Genomic DNA, 16,899 nt, shown 5'->3' with positions numbered 1-16,899 from the left:
CCGCGAAGAAGAGGGTCGCGGTGGGTTTTGGGCTCGCGGAGGTCTGCGACGTTGTCAGCGGAGAGGGGAAGAGCGAGCTGGATTGATGATCATAGTAAAGAAGATGAAGCTGCGTTGAATTTGAGAAGAGAAAGGGTTTTGATTTTTTTAAAAATATTTTTATTAATAATGAAGGGTAATTTGGTTTTAAAAAAATATAATTGAAGTAAAAAAGGACGATTTTATAACGTTTTGTAATGTTGGGGATGATTTTAATCCTAAAAATAATATTGCATAATAATTAATCTTAATAAATAAAAAATTATTTTTGTATATATTTATATACTTTATATTTATTTATTTTAAAATAAAAAGATTATATTTATTATTTTAAAGTATTATGTATTAAAATATATATATATATATATATATATATATATATATATATATATATATATATATATTAAAAATAATAAATGTAGTCTTTTATTTTTAAATAAATTAGGGTGTTTTCTTACTCTTCACGCAGTCTGCTTTTATATATATATCAGTAATGACTATAATGTTACCTTGTTAACATGTGCTGGACTGTTTTTTATTTACATCATGTCAAAAATATAAATAAACTCCATATACACGTTCAACTTTATTTTACAAATTTAATGATATTTTATAAAATCATGAATTTATATTAGAAGAAATATTAGTTAGTTGCTATAACTCCCTTTCTAAAATATTAGTATGCGATAAAATTACGTGTTATTGCAATTCTCTTCACAACTTCGCTTCATTAAAACTAATTATTAACTTTGATATACTAAGGATTATTTTGAAGCTTCTCTCAATTGATATATTGAATGTATACTAATTATTATTTTTTCGAAGAAACATATATAATTTTTGATATAGTGCATTTAGACCTTCAGTTTTGTTATTAAAAAATGCGCTAAATAGTGGCTACAAACATAATTTTCACAATATTTTAAATTTTCTCTCAAATGAATATGCAAAATTTTTTATATGCAATGCATTTAGATCTTGTTTTGGACAATTTTTATAATAAAATACCTTAGTTAATTTAGTCATATGGCTTTCTAAAAAAAAATAGCAATTGTTGACATAAATTTAATATAAATAGTTCTAAACATAACTAATCTATTTAAACTTTATAAATTTCTAATTCAAGATAATTTTTTTGACTGCAATAACACTAAACTTTATAATTTAATTTCATTTTCAACTACAAATACTACTAACTCACGTAATTAAACACCTAATAATTTCACTTCACATATTTAAAAAATATGTGAAGTTAACACATTTTTAAGAAGTTATTCATGTACACTTCTACTAAACTGCACGTTTTTCTTCCTTTATACCTCTAATATTTTTAGTTGTGCAAAATTGATTATAAACAAATGAGTTAAAATTAAATTCTATCCAGAATCAACAATAACATTCATTAGCTCTTGTAGATAGAATTTCATTCTTGAAGTAATAGCTATCCAAAAATCAAAATAACTATCCATAAGAGATTCCTAACAAACAGACAAATGTTGGAAAAATAGCTATTAAAAAATCAAAATTATAATTTTAAATTTATTAGACTGAATTATATTATCACTTTAAAATTGACAGACTAATCAGTCTTAAGACTAACACAATATATATTCAAATCATTCTCATTGATGCCAATCTCCTATCATTCAAAAGTAGCTCGTTTCATCTGATGGTGATGATGATTCTTGATCATCTATTTTTCAATAAGAATATATTACATACATGTAGGGGTAATAATGCGCTAAAGCAAGAACAAATAGGTTAAATAAGTTTAATATTGGCTAGCAATGAAAAATAAAAGAGTAAGACCTATTTGGACAAGTGAGCTAAATTAAAATTAAGATCTCAATCATATAAATGTATTCATATACTAAATATTGGACATAAAGAATTAAATAAGATAAAGATTATAATCATAGAAAAAGAATAACACACACAAAAATAAAATAGTGGTTAGTATGATGCAACTACGTATTAAAGCTCAAATCTCATTTGGTGTGTATTGTACCTCTAATCTATGTTCCACAATTACTTTTCAAACAAGTTTAATGAAAGATTTTACTCAAATCAATAGGATGCCCTATAAAAAATGTCTTAAAAATTAATTATTTTGACTAAGTATCACAAAAGAAACCTTTTTTTTCGAAGGTTGGTTGGATGAAAATCAAATTCATAAGTTCTTTTTCTATTCTATACTAGTCTCAATCATCTCATGTATATAGAGAAAATAAACTAAGTTCTAGTATCCACATCATCCAAACACAACAAAAAGATTACTTGGACCGGAGACCATGATTGATTATGTAATGGGTCAGAGGCCGTGATTGATTTATGTTTGAGGTTTAGCAAAGTATGAAAAATCAAATTGGTTTAGCATAGACTTAATGAACCTATACTTGGAACATGTTGGTCATTATACAATTTAAGTAACTTTTAAGATTTTTATGATCGAAATATGAATTTGAATTTTTTGATAATTAATTATGGATTTTCAAAAAGATTCATAAGACGAGCGATGATCACTGAGATTGAAAACAACTTTTTTTATATATATCTTTTTATGAAAATTTTAAAACTTATCCAATGAGACCGTGTGGTTAGGTTCTCACCCCCTTATAGCCTTATCTTTTAGAAAATGGACGAAAAAACTTATAAAGAGACTACTGCGCTTTTAGTTATGTGACATTATTGTACTAGCATAATTATTTTTCCCTTGCCATTGTTGTTATATTTCTTTTGTAGGAGTCGTGTTTGTAGTAATATTTAATGTTTGTAAGTTATTTGTATAAAGAACTCTTGTTATCGTGTGTATGTGTGTATATTGTAAGGCATCTGCATTTATGCACAATCTTTCATACTCTGAAATATATTTAAGCTTTCATTGCGACCTTTGTATTTTGAATAATCATCCTTGTATTTTGTTCAAGCTTCTAAATTATAATACAAGTTCATATTATTCTATCATATTGTGAGTATTAATATTCATCATTAGTTTATTAGATGTTATTTTGTTATTGATATTACTCTTGTTTAATTTATATCTAATAGAATTAAATATTTACATTATTAATAAGATTTTAACAATAGTTGGTATCAGAGCCAAGTGAAAGCTTGGTTCTGGTATCTTCTCATGTGGTCATCATTTAAGTATATTTCTAGGAGAAGAAAAGAAAAGTTGGCCGTGTAACACCCTTACTATCAGAATGTCACGCTTTCGGTTATGCCACTCTGATAGTGAAGAATAGTACAACGACTTCTATATAATTAATATTAAAATAGGAGCCTTTAACTTGAAAACCGTATCGCTGCTTTTTTGGAAAAATCGAAAGTTCTTTTTCATTTTCAAAGATGCATATATAACCAAATTCAATCACAATCTTCATATATATATATATATATATATATATATATATATATATATATATATATATATATATATATATATATATATATAAACATATGACTTCTTATTCAAGTAACCTACAAATATTATAAACATACATATCGTTACAATTCCTATCCCTCTTTACAGAAACATAATAATAATAAAGGCGAGGAAAAAACTATAACTAATATATATCCAAACAAAACAGCACAGCTAGGAACTTAGCATAAACTTCATAAGCTTCCTCATCCATCCTAAAAAGAGAAGTACGTAGGGGTGAGAACATCGTCCTCGCAGGTTCTCAGTAGAGGGTTTAAGAATTGTCATAAAAAGATATTCAAAAGAAAATTATTTTCATACGCAGTGATCATCACTCGTCTTATGAATCTTTTTGAAAACTGACGGTTAATTATCTGAAAACTCCAAATTCATATTTTGAATTTATAAAAGTCAATCGAACATAATATCCAATGGGTTTCACTATAGACCAAAAGAACAAACTTACCACCAATTCATCCAATCACAGCCTCCGACACAAACACCAAATCACCGTCTTCGGCCCAACAACAAATCAACTCACAGACTCCGCCCCAACACAAAATCAAATCATGGCCTCCAATCTAAAGCGTAATCAAATCACCACTCAAACCACCACGCTCTAAACTAACCAGTCACAATCACAAGTAATAAAGTTCAAACACAATCAAGAGCAATTACAGCAAGTTTGGCAATTAGCAGTTAAACAAAAATACTCACATAAGCAAACCAAATACAATATACACACCCAAACAATGTCACATAGATGCAAATGATGCATGCCTTTCCTATGGCCAATCAGATCATTTGTCGGTTATACAGCCAAACCCGACATGCCCGGTAACGAACCCTGGACAATCCCTCAACGTGTGCAACCCCAAGGAAAATTCACTTTCCTTGGAGGAATTATCCTGAAAGGTCTATGCGACGGAGGGTCAAAAAACACCAACCCGGAGTAAGCAGGACAAAACCACAATCCTTGCGTCTACCCAGGAAGCTCAAATACCATCCAGGAGTAAGTGGGACAAAACCACAATTCTTGCATCTATCTAGAAGATCGAATATCAATAAATATCTTTTCAATCAAACATAATCAAATCGAATTAATAATATAGAATCAAACCGAAGGGAATCCTCGACCTTCTATCCAATTCCCTGATGCGACAAGTGAGGGAATCCTCAACCTCATGCTTGTCCGCCGCAACAAGAGAGGGTATCCGCAACCTCAAGTTTTAACTCGAATCAATTCAATAAAACTCGTTTTCATTCAAACTCCAAAAGTCTCAAATCGACTTCAATAATCAATTCTTCTTTCAAAATTCAATTCTCACTTAATCGAAATTTTTCAAACTACGTTAAATCATTTCAAGCTCAAACCTCTTTCAAAAGACAAAAGAAAATTATTTATTAGTTAAATCCCTTGACAATGCCTCTAGACTTTAGGAGAGCGACAACCAATCTCATCCTTTTAAACCAGCTTGCAAAACTTCTTCAAGAATCAAAATCTCAATTTAAAGTATTTTCATGGTCTCCAATCGTCGTCTCAAAATTAAATAAGTTAAATCATAAACCAACTCCAAAACTATTTCAAGTTTTAAAACTTTTTCAACAAGGTTCAAGCCATTCCATTTAGAAATTAAAAATCCTAATTGAAAACTCCAAAAGTATTACTTTCAGTATAAGCCTTCACATGCAGCTCAGGCCCAGATGGATGATGTGTAGGGATACCATCCACACAAGGACAACATTCAGAGTACCCCATATCAGCCTTTACAGACACCTCATCACCAGCCACATATTCATGTGGACCTGAACGACCCAGCTGGTACCCCTTATGATAGTTGGTTCGGTATGGGAGGGACACTCCATCTGCATATAGTGTGGGTATGCATGTTGATCCTCCTCCGGAGCAGCCTCAGAGGCCAGTCAGAGTTAGACAGCCTGCTCGGTGCGGTACAGGATCACACCTTTTAGGAGCATTTGGAGATGACAGCCACATGTCGGATGACGAGCACCAGGATCCGTAGCTATGTAGTTAATTAGCTTTTGGTTATTTATGTTTACCATCACCGGCTGTTGTGTCAGTTATGTATGGTCGAGTATGAAGTTGTTTATTTAATGTATTCGGGTCATTTATGTTTATCTTTAACTAATGAAGTCGTTTTAGTCAACGTATGCGGTTTATTCATGTTTATTTTTTTTCATGTATGGCCACATTGGACGATGATTATTTGATGTATGTGGTTTATTTATGCGATTTGTTAATCTTTATACCAAAGAGAATCACATGTAACATAGAACGCCACTAATGATAAGCACGCTACATTAAATGAAATCAACACATTATACAGGAAAAGTAATCATGAGACCAAAATATCACAATCAAACAAATATAGAAGCTACATAATCATAAGTGCAAGCTACCTAATAAACATAGAAAATACATAATCATGACACCTACGGATCAGGCCTGGGTGCTGATGCTCGCTGAGGGCAAGACCTGCGAGTGTGACCTGGCTGCCTGCATAGGCCACAACGCTTTCGCTACTGGTATCGGCCTCGTCCATCGTGTTACAGATTCTTGTATATCTTGGTCGACCTTCTCTTGCACGTCTCATATTCGGGTCAGGTACGACTGTCGGACCACCATAAGGTGGCCAAAGACCATCTGGAATAGGGGGTAGAAACCCCATCTGGTATACACCGAATACCTTCCTCATGGTATAGACTTCATTCACGTAGGTAGACCGATCCAACCGGTATTGGGCAAAGCATGCAATCGCATGGCAGCACGAGTAATGAAGAGCCTAAAAGTAATCGCAGTCACAAGTGCGATCCCAAAGGGAAACCCGATACGTACCAATCAAAAAGTAACCGGTAGGAGTCGTCTTAGCAACAGTGTACTCAGACTGATGCCTGTCAGACAGAGTAATGGTGAAGCATCTAGAGTCTTTCAAGTTCCGCTCTATAGCCTTCACCAGTGCCTGGCAATATCGTTGCCCAGATCCCAACTGTGCCTCTGCGGTCTGTCCTCTAATGACAAAAATCTCTGCCAGCCTCCCATATGTGGACTTCACCAGTGCAATAATTGGCAGATTCCAAGTCCCCTTCAATACAGAGTTTACACACTCAGATATATTCATGGTTATGTGGCCAAACCGTCTTCCTCCATCCTGGTGTTGGGTCCACTTATCGTACTCCAGTCGGTTGGCCCATTCACACATGGCCGGATTCTCAGTCCTCATGATATCAAACCAATAGTCAAACTCTGCCTCAGTTTTGGTGTATGCTGCATTCACTAACAGCCTCCTTGCATCCTGACCCTTGAAACTTAGAGCAAAGTTAGCGGCAACATGTCGAATGCAATATGCTCGATATGCGTGAGGCGGTCGCCATGGACTATCAGTAGCCTCTAGTGCAGCCTTAATGCCATTATGCCTGTCGGAAATCACTAGAATACCTTCTTGCGGGATAACATGTTCACGCAAGTGGGATAAGAAAAAGGCCCAAGACTCCGCATTCTCCCCTCCACGAGAGCAAAGGCTACGGGCAAGATATTCGAATTTCCATCTTGCGCTATTGCCAGAAACAAAGTCCCACCATACTTCCCATACAGATGAGTCCCATCGATGCTAACTAGTGGCTTGCAATGCCTAAATGCTTCAATGCATGGAGGAAATATCCAGAAAAGACGATGAAAGTACCTCGTAGACTCATCAACCTGATCACCAACACGGACTGGAGAAGTCTTCAACACTACCACGGTACCGTCCATCGTCGCCTGAACCCCTAGAATCCAACGTGGTAACTCGGCGTAGGACTCCTCCCAATCCCCATATATCTGTGCAACTGCCTTTCCTTTTGCCATCCACACCTTCCTATAACTAGGCCTGAAACCATACGTTGCCTCCGTAGCTTCTTGCAACACCTTTATCGTAACCGCTGCATCCGCCCTCACCAAAGGATATATCTTAGCACAAATGACATGGTGATCAAGTTGACGATGGTCACTGAAAATCGACATCCCCAAGCAAGTGTGAGATCCGTTGTACCTTCTAACCTCCCAAGTACCCTTGCGTTGTCGATGTGTGATGCGAATCAACCACGTGCACCCATTCCCAAACTCCTTGTATCTCCCATGAAACTTCAGATGATCTGACTCAAATCACCCGATACTGAACCCCACGACGGATGCTATAATCCTTAATACTCAACACAGCTTCCTCCTTAGTCTGGAAAGATTAGCCAATTAGAAAGTCTCCAGAAGGATTTCCTTCGTGTAACCCCTGCCTCCCGGAGGTGGGATCCATGTTCGGGTGCTGGCCGATTGCTTCCACGTTCAACGTAGAGAAATGTGGAGGTTGTTGGGCTGAAGCAGAACTGGATGGCCCACGACGTGCGGGTGGCGTGCTCGGAGTATCCTTTTCACTGTCTCCCAATATGTTATCTGGCTCACCCTCACCAAACAGTCCAGGTGACCTAGCTGCCACTGGTGGAGGGGTGAAGAGGGTGGAGGTCCAGCCAAGAGACAACTAGCTGCAATGACAGGCATCGAAGTCGATGCACCACCCACCGTCATCGACTGAGGATTTGGCGCCGATGCACCAGAACTATCAAAACCATCTTCCAACTTGGCAAAAAACTCGTGTATTCTCACCTCCAGAAAACTGCACCGACAATGAAACAAAACCAGCATGTCTTCGTCCGCCCCTATCACAAATGTTTCATACTGCACCCCAGATGACACAACCGCAATCGGAATCTTGTAAAATAACTTCTTCACCCACTTGGACCCACACAATGCTGCCTTCTGCAAAATGCTCGTCTTTAGTTCTGACAGAGTCATCGTGGATCGCACAAAAACATTGACCGGTTCTTTGTCGGTGAACTTAACTCCATGCCTCTTACTTTTTTTAATTTTCCCAGAACAATGGACTAGGACCAAAAAACTCTCCTCACTCATTTTTTATCAAGTGAAAATGACTCTCCACATCACAATACTTCTCTTGGATGGGTATTTATAGGCGAAATAGGTCCAGGCATAAACCGCTGGACCCCTTCCACGGTTTATGCCCATTTCACATTCAAGCAGAAATCGTGGCACCCCTTCTACGGTTTCCTCACATTTCCATTTCAACGTAAACCGTGAAACCCCTACCACGATTCACGTTCAGCCAGAATCTGCCAAATCCCTTCCACTTATTACATAAAGTAGTGGAAAATTGAATTTTCGTATCAAAGAACCAAATGTTGTATTTTGATAAAATTGGATCTCAAACATTTTAAATTGGTAAATTGCCCTTAAAAATTCTTTTCAAAAGGACTATTCAAATGGAAAATGATTTTTATCCATTAAAATTTTTTAAAAAAAATATAAAAAATAAATAAATTTTTAAAAATTAATCCAAACTAACTCTTAAAATACTTTTCAAGCACAATAGCTATGAACCATTTCATTACAAAAATATCATCATTCCAAAAATCATTTTCACATTGCAAACTACTTAACCAAAAAACCATTAGTTCTACTTGATAAAAATTTATATACACATTCAAACACCCCATTAATAAACTCATTGTTAAATGCATGTTAATAATATGACATAAAGAAGCATTCTACACATAACGCGGACACTGCCCTAGTTAGGTTGGGTTTGGTAAAACTTTTTTAAGAGGTGTTTGTGCTTTTAAAAAAGCACAAGCACCTCATTTTGCGTTTGGTAAATGAAAAAGCCCAAGTGTTTGTGCTTGCGGCTTTTAAAAGTTAGGGGTGCTTTTGAAAGCATCTAGAAGGAAGCGTTCAAAGCTGGCTTGTGCTTACCAAATTTTATTCATTTTTCGCACATATTTCCCGCTATTATATTGCCAGTGAAATCCTCATATATTTCTAACTTCTCATCCTAACCTTCACAAATTCTAACACAATCTTCATATATTTTTTATTTTTCAATCTAATCTTCACAAATTTCAACACAAATAAATCTCTATCACATATTAGGTATGAACTTCTATCTATTTATATTATTTTTTTGTGCGTTGTTTTTGTATTTTTTCAGTAGATCTATTATGTTTGTTTGTTTTTTTCTGTTCTTTGAAATGGGAAGAGGTTGACTTGATTTATGAAAACCAATCATAAAATTTTCCTTGCATGAACATTAGTCAAAATTATAATAACAACATATATATACATATGTAAATATAGATATATAATAAAAAAAGTAGTTTATTTGAGATATGTGTCCCATTTTTTATGATCTGTAAAGGTGAGCTAATATATATAGGTGGATAATAGACAGCACTAACATTAGATTACATACAAATTTTATTATTGACTAATGATAACTCTATTTATATTAGTACAGAGAGTAAATCAAGTAAATATGTAAATTATTAGCCTCTAAAATTTGAGTTAGTATCAAAATAAAGTTTTAATTGATTCAATTAGAACTCTAAAATTTGATTCATGAATCATATTATCAGTTTATTGTTTCTCGTAATTTTTTTTCAAGTAATGTTAATTAATTTATCCTATTATTCTTTTGTTTTTATAATATATCTGGTTCCTGTGTTATTATTGGCCTACTAGAATAGAATAATATTGTATATTTATTAGTCTTATTAATTGATAATAATACTTTATGAAGTTTATTATTGTGTAACACATAATAAGCATTTAGGTTTACTTGACTTAAAAATTCATGATTTACTTTGTTTTCAATCTTTCAATTTTTGTATGAACTTATGGAATAATTTTTGTTATCATATGATAAGTTTTAATGGATACAACAATGAATTTGATCACATTTGATCACATCTGAAGAGAAAAATGATGGAAAAGAAATTACACAATGGAACAAAAATCTAGTAGATATCTTTTGTGCTTTGTGTGTGAAAAGTATTGAAGCTAGTAGCAAATCCGGCACACATTTTAATACCAAAGGTTAGAAACAATTGATAGCTGAATTCACAAAAGCTATGGGAAAAGAATATAATAGAAAATAATTGAGAAACAAAATGGATCAGTTGAAAGTAGATTGGAAGAATTGGAAGCAATTGAAAGGAAACGAGACTGGACTTATATGAGATTCTGCTAAAAAGACAATTGATGCAAGTGAAGAGTGGTGGACTAAAAAATTAGCGGTTAGTATTCTTAAGCTTAGCTTGGTAAGTATAGTAGCATACATATTGTTATATATAATTATATATAAGTATCAATATTTTATGTAGGTTATTCCAAAGGCTAAAAAATATAAAAAAGAAGGAATTCATCTAGATTTTGAGGCAACATTGGATAGGATGTTTTAAAGAACAGCTGCAATAGGAGAAGATGTTTGGACTATCTTCCGGAATAGTTTCTTCTTCAATTGAGAAAGATACACAACCTGAAGATAGTGAGGATTCTGATATAGAGCCTGAGTCTAGTGTTATAAACATTAAAAGAAAAAGGAAAATTTTCACTAATGCTAATACTAATAAGAAAGCAAAAAAAATTAGAGGTGCTCAGAAATTGTCACACTAAATTGATAGACTTTGTGAGGCTGTGGAACGTAGGAGCTCCAATAAGAATGATATTTTGGGACCTAGTATAACTCAAGCAATAGAAGAACTGGATGCTATACTGGGTATAGATCCACTTGGACAAATTTTTGTGTTTGCAACTCGACTCTTCTTGGATAAAGATAAAAGAGAGCTGTTCATTGCCTTAAAGCACAAAGAAGTCAAAATTGCGTGGTTAATGAATGAAAAGAATGACCAAAAGGAGAAGGAGAACAATTTGTTTACAAATCTTTTTTAAGATTTTTTTACATTCATTTTATAGACAATGAGTTGTGTGTACTGTTTACATTCATTTGCTTAAATATTTTTTATTTTATTTCATCTTTTTTATTGCAAATAAAAATTACGGTACTTTAATTTCTTGATATATTATTCTACTAAATTTTAATCTTTGTGTTCTTTCTTTTAATATAATTATTATACAGTGCATTAGAATATGGAAATTGATTATGATGAAGAGGAAGAGGAAGAATTTAATCGAGTTTTAACTTTCACAGCATGTTTGGTCTTACAATATTATGATATACTTATCTATAAAAGACCATGCATGACTTCTACACAAACAGGAAACAAATGGCTTAAAGAGATATTAGAAGGAAATAATAGTCATTGTTGCAGCATGTTTAGGATGGAAAAAGATGTTTTCAAAAGACTATGTTATGATTTGGAAACAAACTATGGTTTATGTGCCTCAAGGAGAATAAGTGCTGCAAAAATGTTAGCAATATTCCTATTTGACCTAGGAGGTGAAAACTCAAATAAGTCAACCAAGGAGCGATTTCAACATTCTGGTGAAACAATAAGTCGAAAATTTGAAGAAGTGCTACAAGATGTGTGCAAAATGGCCATAGACATCATTAAATCAAAGGATCGTGATTTTAAAGAAGTGCCTACAAAATTAAGGAATGATGATAGATATTGGTCTCACTTTAAGGTAATTTATATATTATTTATTTTAAAAAATATTATAAATAATTACAAAAAAAATTATTATCTTTCATGCATGTGTTGGTATTAGATTCGCTTTATAGTATTCGCAAAATTGATGCTCTAATCATGTTAATCATAGGATGCAATTGGTGCTATAGATGGAACTCATGTGCCAGTGATTGTGTCTACTGAAGACCAAATTCGATTTATTGGTAGAAAGAAAATTCCAACCCAAAATGTTATGGCTGCATGTAATTTTGATGTGGAATTTACTTTTGCTTTGGCCGGTTGGGAAGGGACAGCTCATGACACAAGAGTATTTTTATATACAATTGGTACATCTGAGTTGAACTTTCCAAAACCTCCACCAGGTAATACTTGATTATCTTTAAGATTAAATTATATACTCCATATATAGATTTAATTTCTTATCATGTTTTCTTTCATTTAATAATATACAGGTAAATACTATTTAGTAGATGTAGGCTATCCAGAAAAAATAGGTTATCTAGGACCATATAAAGGAGCAACATATCATTTGCCAGAATTTTGTTGTGTTAGTGGACCTTCTGGATACTACGAAATATATAACTATGCTCATTCTTCACTTAGAAGCGTGATAGAACGTACATTTGGAGTTTGGAAAAAGCGATGGAAAATTTTACGAGATATGCCTAGTTTTAGCTATAAAAAAACAAATTCAAATTGTTATTGCAACAATGGCTCTACATAACTACATTAGACGTTATTCTATAAGTGATCGTAAGTTTAAAAAATATGATCAGATGGACGTTGAGCTTGAAGAAGAAGATGGATATGGCGATGAATGTGAAGCTGAAAATGGGGTTGAAAAAGTTGGAGATAAGTTTCTTGGAACTATGGAGATGGTTTGAAATAATATAGCATCAAGTTTGATTGGTGGAAAAAATTAGATTATAGTGATTTAGGTAATTTAGTATTTTTAGTGATGATATTTAGGATAAAATAAATTTTTATGTTACTTATATAAAATTTTAAAGTTAAAAAATAAAAGAGTTTATTTATTATATTTATGTTTATTATGAATTTTTTATTTTAATATTATTTTATTTTAAAATATTATATGAAATTTTAAAGAATTTGAAAAAAGAAATTATTCTTCGTTATAAACATGTTTATTATAATTTTTTTAACTTTTAAAAGCTGTTTTACCAAACACAATTGTCATGTTTATGCTTATTAAAAGTCATTTTTAATGTGATTTTACCAAACGCAAGTGCTGCAGTTTTTAAAAAGCTGTCTTTTAAAAGACAGCTTTCATAAGCTACTTTCGAAAAGTAAAAGCTTTACCAAACCAAGTATTAATATATTACAACTTTGTTAGGTACCCAATTAGGATACTAACTAACTCTACCAATTTTAGTGCAGGGCCCAACAACAAAGGCCATTAACACACAAAAAACCATCCGACCACTTTCACCCACACTAACCCTAACATACCTTTTCAGATTTAGAAGCAGTAAAAAAACGTAACTCAACCACACACCACTTTCTTCCCACTCCCAACCACGCTACTACTAGAGTCCATCCAGTCATGCCGTCGTCTTCCAATAAGTTCCAGCAACACCGTCGCTACACCAAGAAGTCGTATGCCAACTCGACAACACCGAAAGCATAGCCCCAACAAAGGCAGTCTTCGCGCGCCATCACTGCCTTCGCAGAACTTTTCTGCGCATTGTTGCTGCCTCGCCGGACCAGACTTTTCGCACTGTTGCTTCCTCCGCACATCCCGTCCCCTCGCGCCATCACTGCCCTTGTGCTACCTGACCCTGCGATGTCAACCCTGTAAATATTTTTTTGTATTGTAGTTGGATGTTTCTTAATACAGGTTTGCAGATGTTCCTTCTTGATTAATGGAGGTTTCTCTTCTCTTTACATAGATATTATTTTGTATTGTAGATGGATGTTTTTTACTATAAGATTGTAGATGTTTCTTTTAATTGGTGGATGTTTTTTTGCTCTTGGCTAGATGTTACTGTGTACATAGCACATAGCACATGTGTCGTTAAACACAATACATAACATAGGCCACGGATTCGTTACTCCCACATTTACGTGGGAGTATCATTAATAACCACCACAAAAATATTTATAAAAAAAGAACTCGTTTTTTTATTTTTGAAAAATTAATAATTAGATATTTTCCTCGATAGTTTTTTATTTTAGTCATTCCTCCCTTTTCTTTTGAATCAAAGCTTTAAAAAAGAGACCAGAGCTCTGCTAAGATTTCTTCTCTTTGAATCATCGTCGCTCGTTCTCTCTCCCTTTCCCTCTGCAGTTGCTGGTTTTGTGTTCCTTGCCCTGTGATATCGCTCGTTTTCTGCACTTCACCCTGCGGCGTCGCTTGTTATCTCTGAATCACTATTGTTACTCTGCTCCTCCCTGTGTCTTACCATATCTTGTCATCGCTGTTGGATGGTCTCCCTTGTCTTACTGCCGTCCCTGCTCAAAGACGAAGCTCCATTTTTTCTCCTATCTAAAGCAAGTCCTAATACTATTAGGATGGCGCATATTACTCATCGTCCTATATAGTCATACAATTGAAGCGGTTGCCATGTACTCACGAAATTGAAAAAGTTATTGTTCCACTTTGCAGATGAATAATATAAGGATTTATGTATTTTAAAAGTTATGTGCTTTAAGGATGAATATTTAACTCTAATTCCTATGAGAGTAGCTAATTCCAGTGTTCTATTCTTGATTCTTGTATTTGACACAAATTGATGAAATTAGATTATGAAAAATTGTCAAATGTGGCTTATACCTCACTTTAACATGATTTGCATCGGAGGTAACAACTAGCAAGGTTTCTTAAAAAAATTTTCAACTCTATTCAATATTCATTCATTAGGTTGAATTGAAAATTATTCTTGATTCTTGTATCTGACATTGTCTTGCCACTTGGGTGGATCGTGATATTTAAAATACAATTCTTAGTCTTTTCACGTGTTTATGCACATCAAATTATTAACATTGTGATTTAATATCTATTTTCTTTTGCTCAACTTCTTATTGAAACTGTCCATGTCCTCATTGGTGCAGTTTCATACTTTTTTAGACCGAGATTTGTTTCTTAACGGGGTGATGTGATTTATATTGCTTATTACTTTATTGAGGACCAATTAGTCTATTATTCATGTTTGCAATTTTCATTGTAAGTAGTTGACTGCTCTATTGTAAGTGATATTTTGATTTTCTTGTGTAGAGTTAAAAACTTAAGGTAAAAGACTCAACTGTCAAAGATACTCCCTATTGCCAAGGATGGGGCTTGTGTGAGAACCGAGAGATACCAAACTACCTCACATTAAATTGTTGTATTTCGTGTGAAAAGCTTAGCCTAAATGTAGTTGTGATTGGCACTACTATGCATCATTATGTCTTTGGTTATAGTTTGAGCTTCCTTTATTTTCAAGCTAACTATAATTGAATTTTTGACGGTGTGGCACTACTTTTACAGCGTTGAAATGATGTGTATAATTATTAATGTGATTTTTCAGCATTTTTAAAGACATGCTGGTGTTCTCTAAATGCAAAAGTTTAATTTTGATTATAGCATTAACCATATGACTTCTTTTTAGTTTTTTCTGTGTTTGAAAAAACCTGGAAATTGAGCTGAAATCAGCTATAATGGCAATATATATGCGAGGATGTTGCACTTGCTTAGCTTGATTCACATTTCTAACTTCCTTAATCTTGGATTCGATATCAACATTAGTTTACATATCCAAAGAATTGAATCATGCCATCCAGAATAGCTTGTTAAAAAAATGATTTCATCTACTAATTACTACCTGTTAAAAAACGAGTAAAAATTCTAAAGTTTAAAAATGACAAAATTACAAAAACTAATCACCCTTAAATTAATAAAATCAATAAATAGAAATTACAAAAACTAAAAAAAAAGGTTGAAAAAACAGACATTATTCATGCCAAAGCACCATATGCCCATTTAACATGAGTACATCTATCATAGTCCCAAAAAATATGTAGAAAACATAAGACAATTAAAGAGTAAATTTTTTTAATGAATGTTGATAACAAGCTATATATAAAATTCTTTGGGAACTAGTTGCTATCAAGTACAAATAAAAATGTCAATAACACAAGAAACTGATCGGTTCTCATATGCCTCAAAATCACAATAAAGCATAGGATACATATATGCCCTTGTATAAACCAACTAAAACCTTGGACCTGAGATTAGGAATCTGTTAAAACTTTTACTTGTTCAAATGGCAAAAGTAACAGGTTTCACCAACCTTTGATGTAATGCAATGTTGTTAAAACTGGCAAACTTTGAACCATTGAGCATGCTTCTCTACAAATTCGTTCAGAAAATCAACAAGTTTGTCCTCATTGATGTTTGGTGTCACCACCACATATGCTACATTTTTCTAATATACTCTAGTCTTGCTATTTAAACACACAAAGCATTGGACACTCCACAAATTTGTGGTTGGAGACACTAACTACCAATGGACTTCTTAAAAGAAACTTTTGGAGCCTGATGCATGAAATTAACTCCGTAATATTCGCACAGATAGACCGACAAGTGCACCGAGTCGTCCAAGTAATACCTCAGGTGAGTGAGGGTCGATCCGAAGATTGTTGGTAATGGTTATCTTGTAGATCTTAGTCAGGCGATTAGAGAAAATGATAGTTGTCACGAAAAACGCATAAAATAGAATAAATAAATAAAACGTTACTAGATAGGTGTGAAATCAGTTATGATAGAACGGTTGAGGCTTCGGAGATGTTTCTTTCTTCTGGATCAACTTTTCTCACCATCTACTCCAACTTCTGATGATTCATTCCATGGCAGGCTGTAAATGATTAATGTCGGATTAGCGGTCATCAATCTCCTCTACTTCAGATCAAACGCCGGGTCAGCGATCATCCAATCTGAATGGGGG

General features: G+C 33.6%; 2 protein-coding genes across 2 annotated transcripts; one reads left to right on the top strand and one right to left on the bottom strand.

The window, feature by feature from the left end:
- Window positions 1–6,267: 6,267 nt before the first annotated feature.
- On the bottom strand, window positions 6,268–7,484 carry LOC148573381 (uncharacterized). The gene is made up of 2 exons (XM_088505753.1): window positions 7,165–7,484; window positions 6,268–7,036 (listed from the first exon to the last, which is right to left on the bottom strand). Exons 1-2 carry the CDS (start codon window positions 7,482–7,484, stop codon window positions 6,268–6,270), a joined length of 1,089 nt encoding a protein of 362 aa, XP_088361879.1.
- A 3,969-nt stretch (window positions 7,485–11,453) lies between these two features.
- On the top strand, window positions 11,454–12,840 carry LOC107627056 (uncharacterized). Its single transcript, XM_016329928.1, has 4 exons — window positions 11,454–11,951; window positions 12,087–12,318; window positions 12,409–12,563; window positions 12,733–12,840. Exons 1-4 carry the CDS (start codon window positions 11,454–11,456, stop codon window positions 12,838–12,840), a joined length of 993 nt encoding a protein of 330 aa, XP_016185414.1.
- The last annotated feature ends 4,059 nt before the right edge of the window (window positions 12,841–16,899 follow it).

The sequence above is a fragment of the Arachis ipaensis genome, chromosome B2 (assembly GCF_059453495.1).
Source record: "Arachis ipaensis isolate K30076 ecotype BB chromosome B2, ASM5945349v1, whole genome shotgun sequence".
In the NCBI taxonomy this organism is placed as follows: Eukaryota; Viridiplantae; Streptophyta; class Magnoliopsida; order Fabales; family Fabaceae; genus Arachis; species Arachis ipaensis.
This window is presented reverse-complemented; position numbering and strand designations above follow the sequence as displayed.